Here is a 14,549-nt window from a genome sequence, read left to right on the forward strand (position 1 = left end):
TAAGTCACTTTCTTCAATTCTGTTTGAATGGTTGCCAAACAAATGATTGTAACTTGAGGATTACCTGTATCTACTTTTCTAGTGTATAAAAGCAGACTGAAGGAGCTGTTATTCTTTCTGCACTGAAAATGATTTGTATTCTGCATCAAGGAGGACCAGTTGAAGGTCTGAAGAATAAACCAAATATCACACGAAGAAAATATTGCTGCTGTTAGTTGATACTCCTGCCACTATCTAATAGTGCAGAGAAGAGCAACAAAGATGATCAAGGGACTGGAGGATAAAACATATAAAGAATGGTTGCTGGAATTGGGTATGTCTAGTTTAATAGGGAAAAAAGGATTAGGGGTGACATGATAGCAGTGTTCCAATATCTCAGGGATAGGAACAGACAACAAACAATCATGCAATAACTCCCGAAGATCGGGGATGGATAGAGCGAGGGAAGAGACGACAATGTCACATGCACGCACAAACAGATGGAGAGCACCCGGAAGACAGGAGCTTAACAGGAATGGATGGATGGACAGGCACAATGAACAGACGAAAGCGACCATCCCAAGGCAAGGAAAATAACCAGCGAACGCATGACCCATCGAAAGAAATACAGCAAACAGCGGATAACGCGACTCATATGAAAAAGAAGATACCGATCGTGCAACAACTAGCCGAGAAGACAAGGAATGATCTGCTAACACCCCCAATTGAACAGATATGAGTGAACCAAGGAAAGAGAGCGCCGCAACACACATATACACCAACACACAAAGAACGTCCAAATACAGCAAGATCAACTAAATCAGATAGCAGAAAGCAAGGGTGTCATATAAATAAACAAAAAACATTGGAGTGGCTAGTCCAGGGATCAGATAAAGATCAGTGGATAAGCACTGAAAGAAAGTCATACGTGCAAGTGAATTGGGGCGGGGAGCTGTTTGCAGAAGTCACGGAAGGGAGTCAAGAGGGAAACCCAGGCATAGGACAGAATGGCCAATCACAGGCATGGAGGGTAGAGAAGGAGGACAGAGAGAACAAGGAAATACAAATACCAACAGCTATGACATTGGATGAGGAACAGCAAAAGAAAACAAGATCAGTTAAGGTAGTCAAACCAAAGCAGATAGGGAGGAGAAAGTTTAAAAAAAGGGACAGTAAGACCGGATTGCAAGAGAAGCGATGCGAGACAGTCAGAACAATCACGATTGGCTAGAGCAAGGTCCATCACGCAGCCAATGAGCAGAGCGCGGAACCAAACACGCTTACCAACGGTTTTTCAAACCTTCAATGCTTTCTCTGGTGACGCTGGCAGAGGACCAGCGAAAGATTAGATTAGGTAGATATGCTTTAAACGGTTACTTTTTATTGCTTATTATGATCTTTTAGCAATGAACGACTGTTTTTATCCATCCCGGTGTTCGAAGATTTTATACTTTAAATATATACATACATATACATATACACACACACATACATATATATACATATATACACATACACATTACATACACACACACACACACACATTTCCTGGCCGCTTTAGGACCTTGGCTATTGCTGAGAGATTTATGCTTGACGATGTCTTTTTGATTAAAATGAATCAGAGATCTGAGATTATAATTTCCTTTTTGGAGGAAGAGGTGGCTCTGGTTTTTGCAGTCAAGAAATTAAGTTCTAAATTATGACCAAATTCTCAAACACAACTGCAGCTAGAGGTGTGTGCATCTATCAATTTGGGCTAAACATTTTACCCTAATAACATTAACAATAACATTAGTGAATTTGGACCAAGAGGAAGAAATATACACAAAAAGTTTTAAGGCTTGGGGAAAGTGAGAGAATACCCTTCTGTTCTCACATACCTTTTTCCATATCCCTTTCTTTAGGATACTCTTATGTAGATTCAATATTACCTGATGTTCCCCAAAAATAAAGTCAACTGGAACATGAGAAGATGGCAACCTGAACTGATGACAACTCAATTGTACTTGGAGTATCGCCCAAACCTAGAGCCCAAAAATGCATATTTTAATGTTCCAGTGTTTTGTATGGCATTTTAATTGTTTGACTGTAAGCCACATAGAGTTGCCTCAAGAGAGAGATGGGTGCCATAGAGGTCTAATAATAATAATAAAATATTTTCCACATTTCTTTCCTTATTTCTTGGAATGCAAGAGAAATGTATTATCCTTGACAGGCTCTGTGTGGTGTTGCATCTTTACAAAAGATCACTTTTATGCTGAATTTTTATTCCAGTTTTCTCTAACGAGTTTAATTTTACCACAAAAGAAACAAGATGTTTGTATCTAACTTGTACAGGTTGCATTTCATGAACCTCTTTAAAAATATGTTTGCAATTTCAGTTGCTACAGTCTGATCTAGTGGACTTGGTGTTCTGAAGCACAACAACTCTTTCTTACAGCTTTCTGTATCATCTTAAGATGCTGTCTCTGCAACATTAAGGTTTCCAATTCAAGTGCTAGTTAATACAACTCCTTTGGCAGTCAAGATAGACCAACCAATGGCATCAAAGAGGCATAGCAAGGTAGTCTGTCATTGGTGGAAACCATACAATTTAAATAAAAGATAATTTGAAGAGAAATCCATTATATCAATAGACTCTCAACAGAAAGTGCTGACAAACCAACACTTGACAAAGAATTTTCAAAAACAGTGCCCTTCTATTAGAGTTAGACCATAACCTATTGCAAATAAAATTGCCTTTTTCAATTTAAGTAGTTTATCTTCCTCCCAAGATTACTTTCAACTGATGTAAATTCTGAACATCCACTAATTCTCTCCTACTTATGCAATTCAAGTAATTAAAGTTCAATAATAACTTATTCTTTCTGCTTCAGCACCTGCATTTCATTTATGTATTTTAATAGAGTCATAAATCTGAGGTATTGTCAAAGTGCCATAATATTAGTGGAATCATCAAAGTTAATTAGTCCTTCTCAATAAACAACAGCAATCCCATTACAAAGATACTCTGAAGGTACTCCAAGCTACTGTACTCTAAGATTAAATAGTATTGTGAACAATTAGGAGAGAGAGATGGCTAATAAAGTGCTCCACTTCTGAAGCTATTCAAAATAAAGGCAACACAAAAACTTTAGTTTTTCCATTCACTCCAAGGATCACAACTTTCGCATTGCATTGATTGCTTTATCACACTGCACATGAGTACACCTTCCTGAAAGAAGAAATTCACATCCTCCTGGGTAGACCAACACATGAGGATTATAGTTTCTAGCTGGAGCAGGAACTACAGTTAAATGTGGGTCTTCTTAACAGGTTTCTTAGCAATTTTCATCCAATGTTATCTTTTTATTAAAACACACACACACACACAGCACAGATGGAGCATCTATTCTCTTAAGAGCTCTGACCACACGAGGAAAGGTTCCTCAATCATGTTAAGTACGAATTGGGTGAGTTTAACTTCAATGGGCCTGGAGGGCATCATGTTAGGAAAGCAGAACTTTGTAGGATGTATGCTATGTCCGCCAAATGAACTGAAGATAAATTCAACCATAGAAAAGTGACAGAACATTTTCACAAGACAAGTTCCATTTAAACGTTTGAAATACACTTCACAAAGACTGGTGTCCTTCATAGACTTCCATTACATTTAATGCAATATGTTTAAAACCACATTACTAGTAGTACGTTCAGTAACAGTAAATAACTTGTATTTCGTCTATTAAAAGTTGAATCAGTATCTCCTTCAATTTGGGCCAACTTTGCAACTGCCCATATTCCTATCAAAATTTTAAAGAAATCATATAGTCCAGGAGTCCTCAATCTGTGGGCTATGGCCCACTACCAGGCCATGGCCTACTGGCCACTGGGCTACAGAAAGCGGGGTGCCGCATGGTGCAAATGGGCTGTTAGCACCCACATGATACTCGCCCCATTTTTGCTGTGCAGGCACTAGCACTGCCCCATTTGCGTTGCGCGTGCTCACAGCCATGTTTGTGTGCGCACCCATGTGCTTGTAAAATGCTTCCCCCTCCCTTTCCCCCCGAGTCCTCCAACCGAGAAAGGCTGGAGACCTCTGATACGTATATCCCATCCCTCTTTATCCTCTTTTCCATTTTCTGTCTTCAGATGTGTGAATTTAATCTTCGCTTTAAATTATAAACTTTCTCAGAGTTAGGGCCTGTCTTGTTATTCCAAACATTTCCAATGAAAGAAATTATATATTAGGAATGAGAGAATTTTTTTTCAAAGATGGGATCCAATACAGTGATATTTCCTCCCATGGACAGAACCTCAAGGGTTGTTTCCTTTCCAGCCCAAAGTCAAAATGCTGATTTGCTCGGGCATTTAATTTTTCTGTACATCTGTCTGTCTGTCTGTCTGTCTGTCTGTCTGTCTGTCTCTCTCTCTCTCTCTCTCTCTCTCACACACACACACACTCTATCTATCTATCTATCTATCTATCTATCTATCTATCTATCTATCTATCTATCTATCTATCTATCTATCATCACCCATCTCACTCTGAGTGACTCTTAATTACCAGATTTGTTCAGTTGATGTGTCTATATTTTATTAATGTCATTTTAATTTCTCATTTTTAGGTGGCATCTTTTTCAACATTATGCACCAAGCGTGGAGCTTAGGAGTTTGAAGCAGGAATTTCTGAGCATTTATAAGCTTTAGAGCATAAATTTGCGTATTTACAAAGCACAGGTCCTTACCCATTCTTTCAAGATCTGGCGCATGGCCTCATCAGCTCTTGAGGTGTCTCGGCAGGCAAGAATGACATGGGCACCATGGAGGGCAAAGGATTTTGCTGTTTCAAAGCCTGTCACAAAACACATATTGAGAAGACACAGTAAGGTACACAACATCGGGTCATCAGGGAACTAGGTCTGCCTGGGTCCTAAGACAGTTACTCATTTAGCATTTGTTGGAAATGTTTATTCTCCTGACTCATCAAATTTCAAGCTAGCTTACAAAATCTGGAGCCGGTACAAAACAAAGTCAACTTAAATGCATACAGTAGATATAGAATAAAAATAGCAGCATTAAACTTGGCAATCAGCTTTTTTTCTGCTTCAGATGTGAATTCATTAGCGTGATTAACTGTTGCTCTTTTGCGTTTTATCCATTTCCTTTGAGATTTTTCAATTACAGGTTTCTTTTAAAAAGTGCTTCAGCTAACATTTTAAATACTACACAGACTTCGGGAGCAGAGTTACTTGCAGCAATCTAAGGAAAGGGGACGGCAGCGTAAAAAAAACCGCTGTAAATGAATCAAAAAGCCAAGTCAAATCAACACGACCGAAACTCTTTAAAAACTGACCAGATCTCAGTACGCGACTTAATCCTCTATCTCAGTTAGTGCAAACACCTCACGCTTGAGGAGGCAACGGAGCAAAAGGACCTGTTTCAATTTCTATCCCTTGATGTGAGGGGATGAAGTCAGGGTCCCTGGCTGCTCTTCCCAAAAGTACACACAATATTTATTTATTTACTTCTTTCCCACTTTTATTGTTTTTTGCAAAGAACTCAAGGTGGCGAACATATACCGCGCACCCTTCCTCCTCCTATTTTCAATTATTTAAATCCTCCCCCTACTAAATCCTCCATCTGTTTCCAATCACTTCAGTCATTCTATTTACAAACCTCCAAGACTAGGGGTCTGCAACCTTGACAACCTGTCACTTTTTTCAATGCACTGTTGTAAGTTGAGGACTACCAGTGCTACATAGAGGGGAGAAGCTGAAGACGTAAGACATTTTAATTTATTTATAACAACGTTATTGTCACTTTGAACGTACCCTAATCGGCAGACACTAAAATGAAATTTCGTCGCATTCAGCTCTCAAAAGGTCACCACCTCCGAAATACACTACATAAATACGACAAAAATAAATAAATTACAGAATTATGCATAGACCCACATATATTATATGACACAGAGAAACAATAGTCTGGTTTGGGTTATGTATACCTGTGCACGGTGAGACAAACGAATCTTGCGAGTTTACCAGATGGATGGCATATTTTTTTATTTTTTATTTTTTTATTTTAATTCCATTTATATCCCGCCCTTCTCCGAAGACTCAGGGCGGCTTACAAGCTTATCAGTAGCCTTCATTCTATGTATATGCCTGCTTATTAGGGCTTTCACACACACCCCAAGCGGCATTATTGCAAAGTCAGCTTAATTGCCCCCAACAATCTGGGTCCTCATTTTACCTACCTCGGAAGGATGGAAGGCTGAGTCAACCTTGAGCCTGGTAGGACTCGAACCTGCACTAATTGCAGGCAGCTGGTGTTCCTTAAGGAGGCATTAGCCCACTGCTCCACCAAGGCTCCCACTGTTCCACCAAGGCATAGGCAACAAAGCTATGACAGAATTGGGTAGTCCTGCTAGAAATACTTCGAAACCTCCTAAGCATTTTGTTGTGAAGAATCTACCCGCAAATAAGAAATTGGCATTATATTCCAAGTTAATACTTTCCAACTAGAAAGACTCAAATTAGCACTTGAATATTCAACACAACAGATAATACAACGGGGTGGGGTGGGGGAAATGACCATTTGTTCCTCTTTTGTTTTATGCAGGATTGGTTTAAATCTTATTTATTTAAAGGAAAAACACTATTAAGTATACGCAGCTTCACTTCTAGCAGTACCCTGGGGCAAGACAAATTTAGTTTACAACATAGGGTTTAACTTAAGATTAAAGAAACAACATCTTACATAAATTTATACCATTCTGTGCAATTACATGCTTAGAGTGTTTAAGTCTAAGCAATTTCTCTTCCTTTTGAAACCCATTCATTGTATCAGGCAACTTTAATTATCTGAGTAATTCACCGCACGCAGATGAATCTAGTTTTCAACATATGCAAAATACTTTTCCCTGTTTTAATTCCACTGAGCAAATGCAAGCAAGGAAACTTTCTGAAGATAGTTGCTGAGCTGCTCCATTTTTAGTGGGCCATATGCTTTACTGTTTTAATAAAATAAAGATTGATATTTAAAAGCCATTTACATTTGTTTCAAAATTGGTTTCATACTGTAATGCAAACAAATAGCACTTAGTTACTAAGTTTAACTACTCCCCAGCAAATTTCTAACAGAAGATCAGAAGTGCTGAAAATTAAAATGGTTGAAAATTAAAATTAGTGCCTTCCTTTTCCTGTAAATCAGGGGTCTTCAAACTTGGCCCTTTTATGACTTATGGGCTTCAAATCCCAGAATTCCTCAGCCAGCCTGCTGGCTGAGGAATTCTGGGAGTTGAAGTGCACAAGTCATAAAAGGGTCAAGTTTGAAGACCCCTGCTGTAAATCTTCACAATTCTGTCCATTGAAGTACTATTTTTATCTTGATTTTTTTTTACTTCAGTTCCAAAGTCTTTATCAAACAGTAGAGCGTAAAATAAATTAGAATGCCCAATTAGAAACGATATAGTACACCTCAAGGAATAAGTTGATCAATCAACAGAGTTAATTCCTACAATGATCTTTCTCAGAGACTCTTTTCAATGGAGACATCAAACACTGGACAGAATTTTTCAAAAGTGGAACAAGATTGCATTATTTGGGTATAGAGCACACCAGAAATATTTTGAGGAAGCAGAAAAAACATTTTGCACTTTCCAGCTATCCAACTTAACCCAATCGTGCCCCAAAACTGCTGAGACCCCAACTCTGCATTCCCATCCCAATTCTCTATCAGATGATGACTAAATCAACTGAAGAAACTTATTAATTGGATTTGTAAAGACCACTAAGCTATTAGGAGGTTTAAAGGATGTAGTTTTAAAGTAGCTGTCATCAAAGTTGACAGCAGCCAGAGAACAACTCAAAGAAGTAATGTAAAATCGGAAGGTATGGAGAGAGCTGGCCCATAGAATTGACAAGAGTTGGACACAACTCAAAGGGATAACAACATCACCATTGTGATTTATAAACAAAACATACTGTGGGGATTAGCATGATATGTGAGCCTATATGTGTCACTTATTCAACCAACGAGGTTGAATGTCATTCCAAAAAAACCATGATTAAGTTAATCATAAACTTAATGCAACAAAAGCAGAATGCTTTTTTTCAGAAGTACATATTTCACATTACTTGTCTGCTTTATGAACTGATTTGGCAAACCATATATTTACAAAGCACTGGATTCTGTAAAGTTTGACAAAAACTTAAATTGTATCACATTTAATAGAATAATTTGAACATGTTTCTAAGTTTCCAGTGTGTGCATTTTGCACTGAAGATGAAATATGGGCAATATATATGGGCTAAATTCCATTGTTATTTTAAAATAAAACCCAGCATCAGGTATATTAAGAGTTGTTCATTTTTAAAAATTGGTTTGAACCAGGCAAGATAGAATTTTGATATCTATTACTGTGGGAATAAAAATAATTACCTCTGTATATGGTATAAATATATACACGCACACAGTTTTAGACCACATAGAGCTCCAGTTGTAAACATTTAAACCATATACTTAATAAGTACCTCTGTATATGGTATAAATATATACACGGACACAGTTTTTAGACCACACAGAGTTTGTTTTAAACCATATACTTTCTTTAGAAATTGCAAAAATATATTTCACAGATATATAGAATTAGGCACAAAAATGTGTAATTTAATAGGTATTTTCAGAGAATTATTGAGATATCGAGGTGGATCGCTGGGCAATGGGGGATAAAAGGCAGAATATTTTGATATAGTAAGATTATCTATATGAGGCTGCTTTTGAGAAGCGCTCAAAAATGTCAGCGATTCAAAAATGTAATAGCCAGAATATTGCCTGGAGCTAGTTATTGGAAGATGCAATTTCTTCTAGTACAACAGTTTCATTGGCTTATGAAACTGTCTGTTCCCAGACAATTTAGAAAGCTGTCTATAAATGTTGAAGCCTCAAAAGGCTTAGAGATAAAATATCTAAAGAATCAGTACGAATTTGGCCATTTACTTTTCATTATTTGATAAGAATCTCCCTAGTTATTAAAATCTTGTGTAGAGGCTATCATTCTGGTCCCATTAATCTTTGACTTACATTGCCTTGTATTCAAGAACGTACCTTCACAGAGGTGATACCTGTTCTCACATCTGCTATTTTCTTGCAGCATTAGTTTCTCCAGTAAGCATTTGACTAAATCATGAGTTTTAAACTCATGATGTAGTTTTAAAATAGTTTGCTACCAGATTTTGAAATCTTTTTTTATAGTGGAGAAAGTCACCATGGTAAACGAATGCAGGAACTAAATATTTTAGAGTCGGTGTACCTTAACCATTTTAGACAAACGGATGTCCAGTCTCTGCTTAAAAACCTCCAGCAATGGAATAACTCCTGAAGGCAAGCCATTCCAATGGTTGATTGTTCTCACTGTGAGTAAATTTCTCCTTAGTTCTAGGCTGGTTCCCTTCTTGATTAATTTCCACCCATTGCTTCATGTCCTGCCTTCAGGTGCTTTGGAGAACAGGTTGATTCCTCTCCCCTCAGATATTGGAAGACTGCTATCATGTCACCCCTAAGCCTTCTTTTCATTAAACTAGACATACCCAATTCCTGCAACTAAATATCAAATACAAAGTGGAGTTTTACACAAGGCTAGGCAGCCATTTTTCCCAGCTGCAATTAGTTTAGGAAATCTTTAAAAGTGCCTGAAATCTCTCCTTTTTTTCCCCTTCCTTTAAAGCAGGGGTGTCAAACTCAATTTCATTGAGGGCCGCATCAGCATTGCGGTTACCCTCAGGGGGCCGGGTGGGTATGGCCAGGGTGGGCGTGGCCTACTGGGTGGGCGTGGCCAGCTCTACATCGTTCGCATCAAGGGTGCCTATGGGGGCCTGGGCAGGAGTGGGACAGATCGGAGGGTCTCTGGCAGAAGGAGGGTCTCTGGGCCAGGGCCAAGGCAGTGGGGGCCGTTCCCTCACTGTTTCCAGGGTGGCTTCGCGGGCCGCATGAAAACACTTTGCGGGCCGGATCCGGCCCTTGGGCCTTGTGTTTGACATGTCTGCTTTAAAGTATTGTGCTTTGCTCATTTTATAGCCCCCACTTAGATTTCTTTTCCTTTGGACAACCTACTACAACCTGTATTTTTTTGTTTTGCAACTGAGAACTAGAAGAACATTTAGAGCAAAGAAAAAATTGTCACCTACTTTTGCAATTAAAACAAGTGACTGAAGTTGCCTTCTGGACAACGACAGCTATGAGTATAAAAATATAGTGTTGTGTTTTTTTTTGTTGTTGTTGTTTTTTTTGCTCCCTCAGAAAAAGAAACAGGACCCAACCTCATAATAGCATCTTCTTTCAGATGTAGCAATTCCTGGCCAGCTCCTGTGAGCAGGCCTACTGCAGAAGAGAGTCCTAATTAAGCATTAAGGAAAAACAAAATCAGCTGCATGTTTTAAATCTCCTTTTGGCAAGTACAATAGTGCAATATTAATACAAGCAGTTTCATAAAATTAAGAAGGCGTATTTCATCTCCGATGAAATTAGAAGACTGTTTTGTCAGCTAAACGACGCTGGATCCTTCAAGCATTAAGCCAACACATTTTCTCAAGAGTTGAGGAAACAAGTGCAACTTCAAGAGGAAAAAAAATGGAACAAAATGGCAGTTTCCTTACACAGTGCTCCATTTACTGTATCCCTTTACACACTTACAATGATTAAAAAAACTTTATTAACAAAAGCTAACGTTAATATACCAAATACGAGCTTAAAGTTACTAAAGTATAGGTACTCCTCGACTTAACGATCACCATTCTGTCGCTAAGCAAGATAGTTATTAAGTGAATTTTGCCCCACGTCACCACCTTTCTTGCCACTATTGTTAAGTCAGTCTCTGCAGTTGTGAAGTTGTGAAGTCACATGGTTGTTAAGGGAATCTGCCTTCCCCGTTGACTTTGCTTGCCAGAAGGTCACAAAAAGGGGATCACGTGACCCCCCGGGACTCTGTGACCGTTGTAAAGACGAGCCAGTTGTCAAGCATTCAAATTTTGATCATACAACCAGGGGATGCTGCAATGGTCATTTGAAAAATGGTCACAAGTCCCCTTTTTCCAGTACTGTTGTAACTTCGAAAGAGCACTAAATGAACTACTGTAAGTTGAGGAATACTTATAGTAAAGAAACCATTTGCATGATGGTCCTGAAGTTATCAAGACCTCAATCCTTCCTTGGGCCTTGTAGCTGTAATGTGTCATATCCCTGAACTGGTGATGCTGTCATTTCCGTTTTAACTTCCACTATATTTTTTAATTGGTTCTTTCGTTTTGGGGAGATTTACATACGATGGTTTTGTATTCCTTTTGTAAGGCATGTAATCCAGTCAGAACTGAAGAAGCTTCTTGGATGAGAAGTGAAGCATCTTCAAAGAAAAACAAGAAAGTCCAGTTGCCTCCTGAAAAAAGCATCTTTGGGATAACCCTGAACTGGATGACTGAGAATCTCCATAGACTTTTGTAAGGTGTGTTGATTTTTTTTTTTTTTGCTAGCCCTTCATAGTCAATTTGATTGAGTTGGGCAACCGTATGAATGCCTTAAATTAAATAAGTAAATAAACAATCAGCCGTTTAAATTGGGGTTCTTTTCAAAAACATCTCTGATGGAGTTGTAGATTCAGAGTGGAATGCTTTCAAGAAGACACTGTCACGATGTAGTGTTATCAGCAACCAATCTTCTAACTGGGTTCTCATGCCACAGGAAAAAAACAAGATCAGGCATGTTCCATCATCAGAATAACAGAGTTCCTACAGACTAGTTGGCAAGCTCTTCGCTCTGCATTTGATCGTAACATAAAGACTGAGTCAACTTGGTTTTTGCTATGTGGAAACTTCCATGTAAAGTTTGGCTCAATAATCTTCTGGGGAGATTTTTTCCCCCCAATGTCCTAATATAGTCTACCACCTTGGGTTTCTCGGGTGATCTTCCTCCAAATACTTAACAGAACCTATCCTTACATTTTCAAGATCTGCCATCTGCTGTATTCCTACCTAAATATTTTAGAAATATAACTGATCTTAATGTGATTTTAAGAAGGCTTAAGAAGCGCTAAAACAATTGAACAGGCAAGAAAGACAAAGCAAGAAACATCACGCTTGGAAATGCCGTCTCCAGCATCATGCCCTTCAAGCCATTTTTCCCCCAGTATGTATTCTCCAATCCAGTTTGTCAAGAAGCAGAAGACCCAACAATCCCCTGTTGAAGGAAAAGTCTTCGTCGGGGTCCAGTCCAAGCTGGGAATAAACAACATGGCGACTGCTTTAGAAAGAAGGTTGCAGTTTATTGAAGAGGAGAGCCAGACAGAAAGACGGCTCTGGAAGAAAAGAGAGCGAGCACATGGAGCAGGGAGTGAATTTTTATACCTTCTTGGGCTTTTGTTTGGAGTTGTTCCTGTGTCATGAACTTTGACCTGAGTCTGAGTGTGCCTTTCTGGTATTCTGATGGTGGTGGTGTTAATCCTATTGTGTCCTGTCTTAGATTTGGGTGGGGTATGTAGATTTTAGGGGTCTTTGTCTTCCTGATCTCTTCAGCTTCTAGCTGGAGGGCTCCAACCTTCATGAATGGATTATTACTTCTGCATTTCTAAAAGCTGGTTTCTGCTGAGTTGTCTGGCTCTGTGTGTGTGTGTGTGTGTGTGTGTGTGTGTGTGTGTGTGTGTGTGTGTGTGTGTGTGTAGACGTTTCTGCCTTTTCAATATTCCCCAAAATATTTCTTTTCTCTGGATTGTTCCCACACTGCAGCAGAAAAGCTATAATGTAGTGCCATTCATACACTCTGGAGTTGAATTCCCATCAGCCACAGTCAATATGAGTAGAACTAGTGAAGGACACCAGGCTGTTAAATCAGTTACCTGCGTGAAGCAAGCTTTTGCATATCACCCAAGAAAGCTGTCAAGTTCATGCTTCGTAAGCCAAGCAAAATAAAATGCCCACGATAACTTCAGAAGTTCTAGGAAGTGTTCTTCTTTAAAGGCACAATTTAAAAGCAAGTACTAAAAGCTGCATCCATTGATAGATCAATTATCATTCCATATATTTATGTGGGAACAAAGGTGGTTGCAAAGAAAAATGAGTGTGGAACGTATGGAAGTGTAGAACCTCTCTATGCAGTACATGCATCCTAAAGAGGAATTTTGAGGATCTTCCTTTCAATGTGAGATTTGAGAACATGGGAAGTTTCTTCTGCTCAGTGTTTTGTTCTATCGCTATGAACTGGGTGCTGTTAGAGAGACACATGGCACCGTCTGTAATTACATCACTGTTTTCTACATATTTGCACGTTCTAAGTTCACCTGAACACCACGTAAAATAAAATTACTTGTGTAATTCGACTTATAATTCCTCATGATTATTTTGCTGTATGGTTTCTTTTTAATTTTGTCAAAGAGGGAATGGAAATTATTCAGAATCCTTTTGGATTGAAACGGGATAAAAGCCCTAATAATCAAGCAATAATGTTGATTACTCAGGGTGCTAAAGGAACAAAATATATTCAAAATGCACTTCCACAACTAAGCAAGTCGCATTTCATTTCATTAGATTATTTCTGGGCGGTGGGGGATAAAATTGAATCCCAAGTCTTCTAAGGTTTGCTAGAATACTCCCAAGAATGACATATGCTACTATGGCACAGAGTGTAATGATATTTGCTGATCGTATATTTCTGAATTTTCTGTATTTCAGTTATCTTCAGATGCACAAGTGTACCTGATCATAAAATGCCTGATTTCAAGCAAGTTTAAAAGTCGCTTGATGTTCATATTTCAGGTGACTGTTCTAAGCAATTGGGAACAGTCGCACCGCAATTACATTTTTATTGTGGGCTGTTCTACCTTGTTCCCAACTAATTTTGTTTTAGTTTTATTCTATGAAATATATAATGCCTTTCAACGTAACATTAAAACTGTAAAATATGTTAGATAACTCTTGCTACAAAAACAGACTTGCCAATTCAAATGCCTCCTTTGGATAGGACAATGTGTCTGTCTGTCTCTCTTTCTCTCTTTCTCTCTCTCTCTCTCTCTCTCTCTCTCTCTCTCTCTCTCTCTCTCTCTCTCTCTGTGTGTCTGTGTGTGTGTGTGTGTGTGTGTGTGTGTGTGTGTGTGTTGGAAAAGCCAAATTGCTGCTTCAGGAGCCATATGCCAGCAACAGAACATTTCTTAAAATATTTGACCCTGAACTGCATGTTTTGCCAAAGTGAATCCTTTTGAAACTCCTTGTGCCTATCAAGAAGAAATTCTGCCTAGCACCCTGCCCCCCCTGGAGAAACTTTCAAGATACAGAAATTATTCATGGTTATTTGCCACAGCACCATACCAAATAGAAGGACCACGTTCTTGATGAAAATCTTCACTTTCAGAGAAGCATATCACACATGCTGTGTCTAGGGAGCAAGGTAATCCCCTTACGATGCTCAGAAAGACATTCCCTCTATGTGATCCAGCCAGAAGATAGAACATTTAATATGTTTTCCATCACCCTCTGGAAGGACTCTTGCAGCCCAAGAAACCAATTTAGCATAGACTTTACTCAGTTTTAGAAAAAAAAAATTCCCGT

The 14,549-nt window shown here is 38.7% G+C and overlaps 1 protein-coding gene across 3 annotated transcripts in view; it reads right to left on the minus strand.

The window, feature by feature from the left end:
- Positions 1–14,549, minus strand: part of WWOX (WW domain containing oxidoreductase) — a 554,700-nt gene that overhangs the window by 525,648 nt on the left and 14,503 nt on the right. For all 3 annotated transcript variants that reach the window (XM_083370591.1, XM_083370592.1, XM_083370593.1), the window contains exon 4: positions 4,707–4,813. In XM_083370591.1, coding sequence (XP_083226717.1) covers positions 4,707–4,813 — 107 coding nt within the window. The remainder of the gene's footprint in view (positions 1–4,706; positions 4,814–14,549) is intronic.

Source organism: Vipera ursinii (genome assembly GCF_947247035.1).
Source record: "Vipera ursinii genome assembly, chromosome: 10".
Taxonomy (NCBI): Eukaryota; Metazoa; Chordata; class Lepidosauria; order Squamata; family Viperidae; genus Vipera; species Vipera ursinii.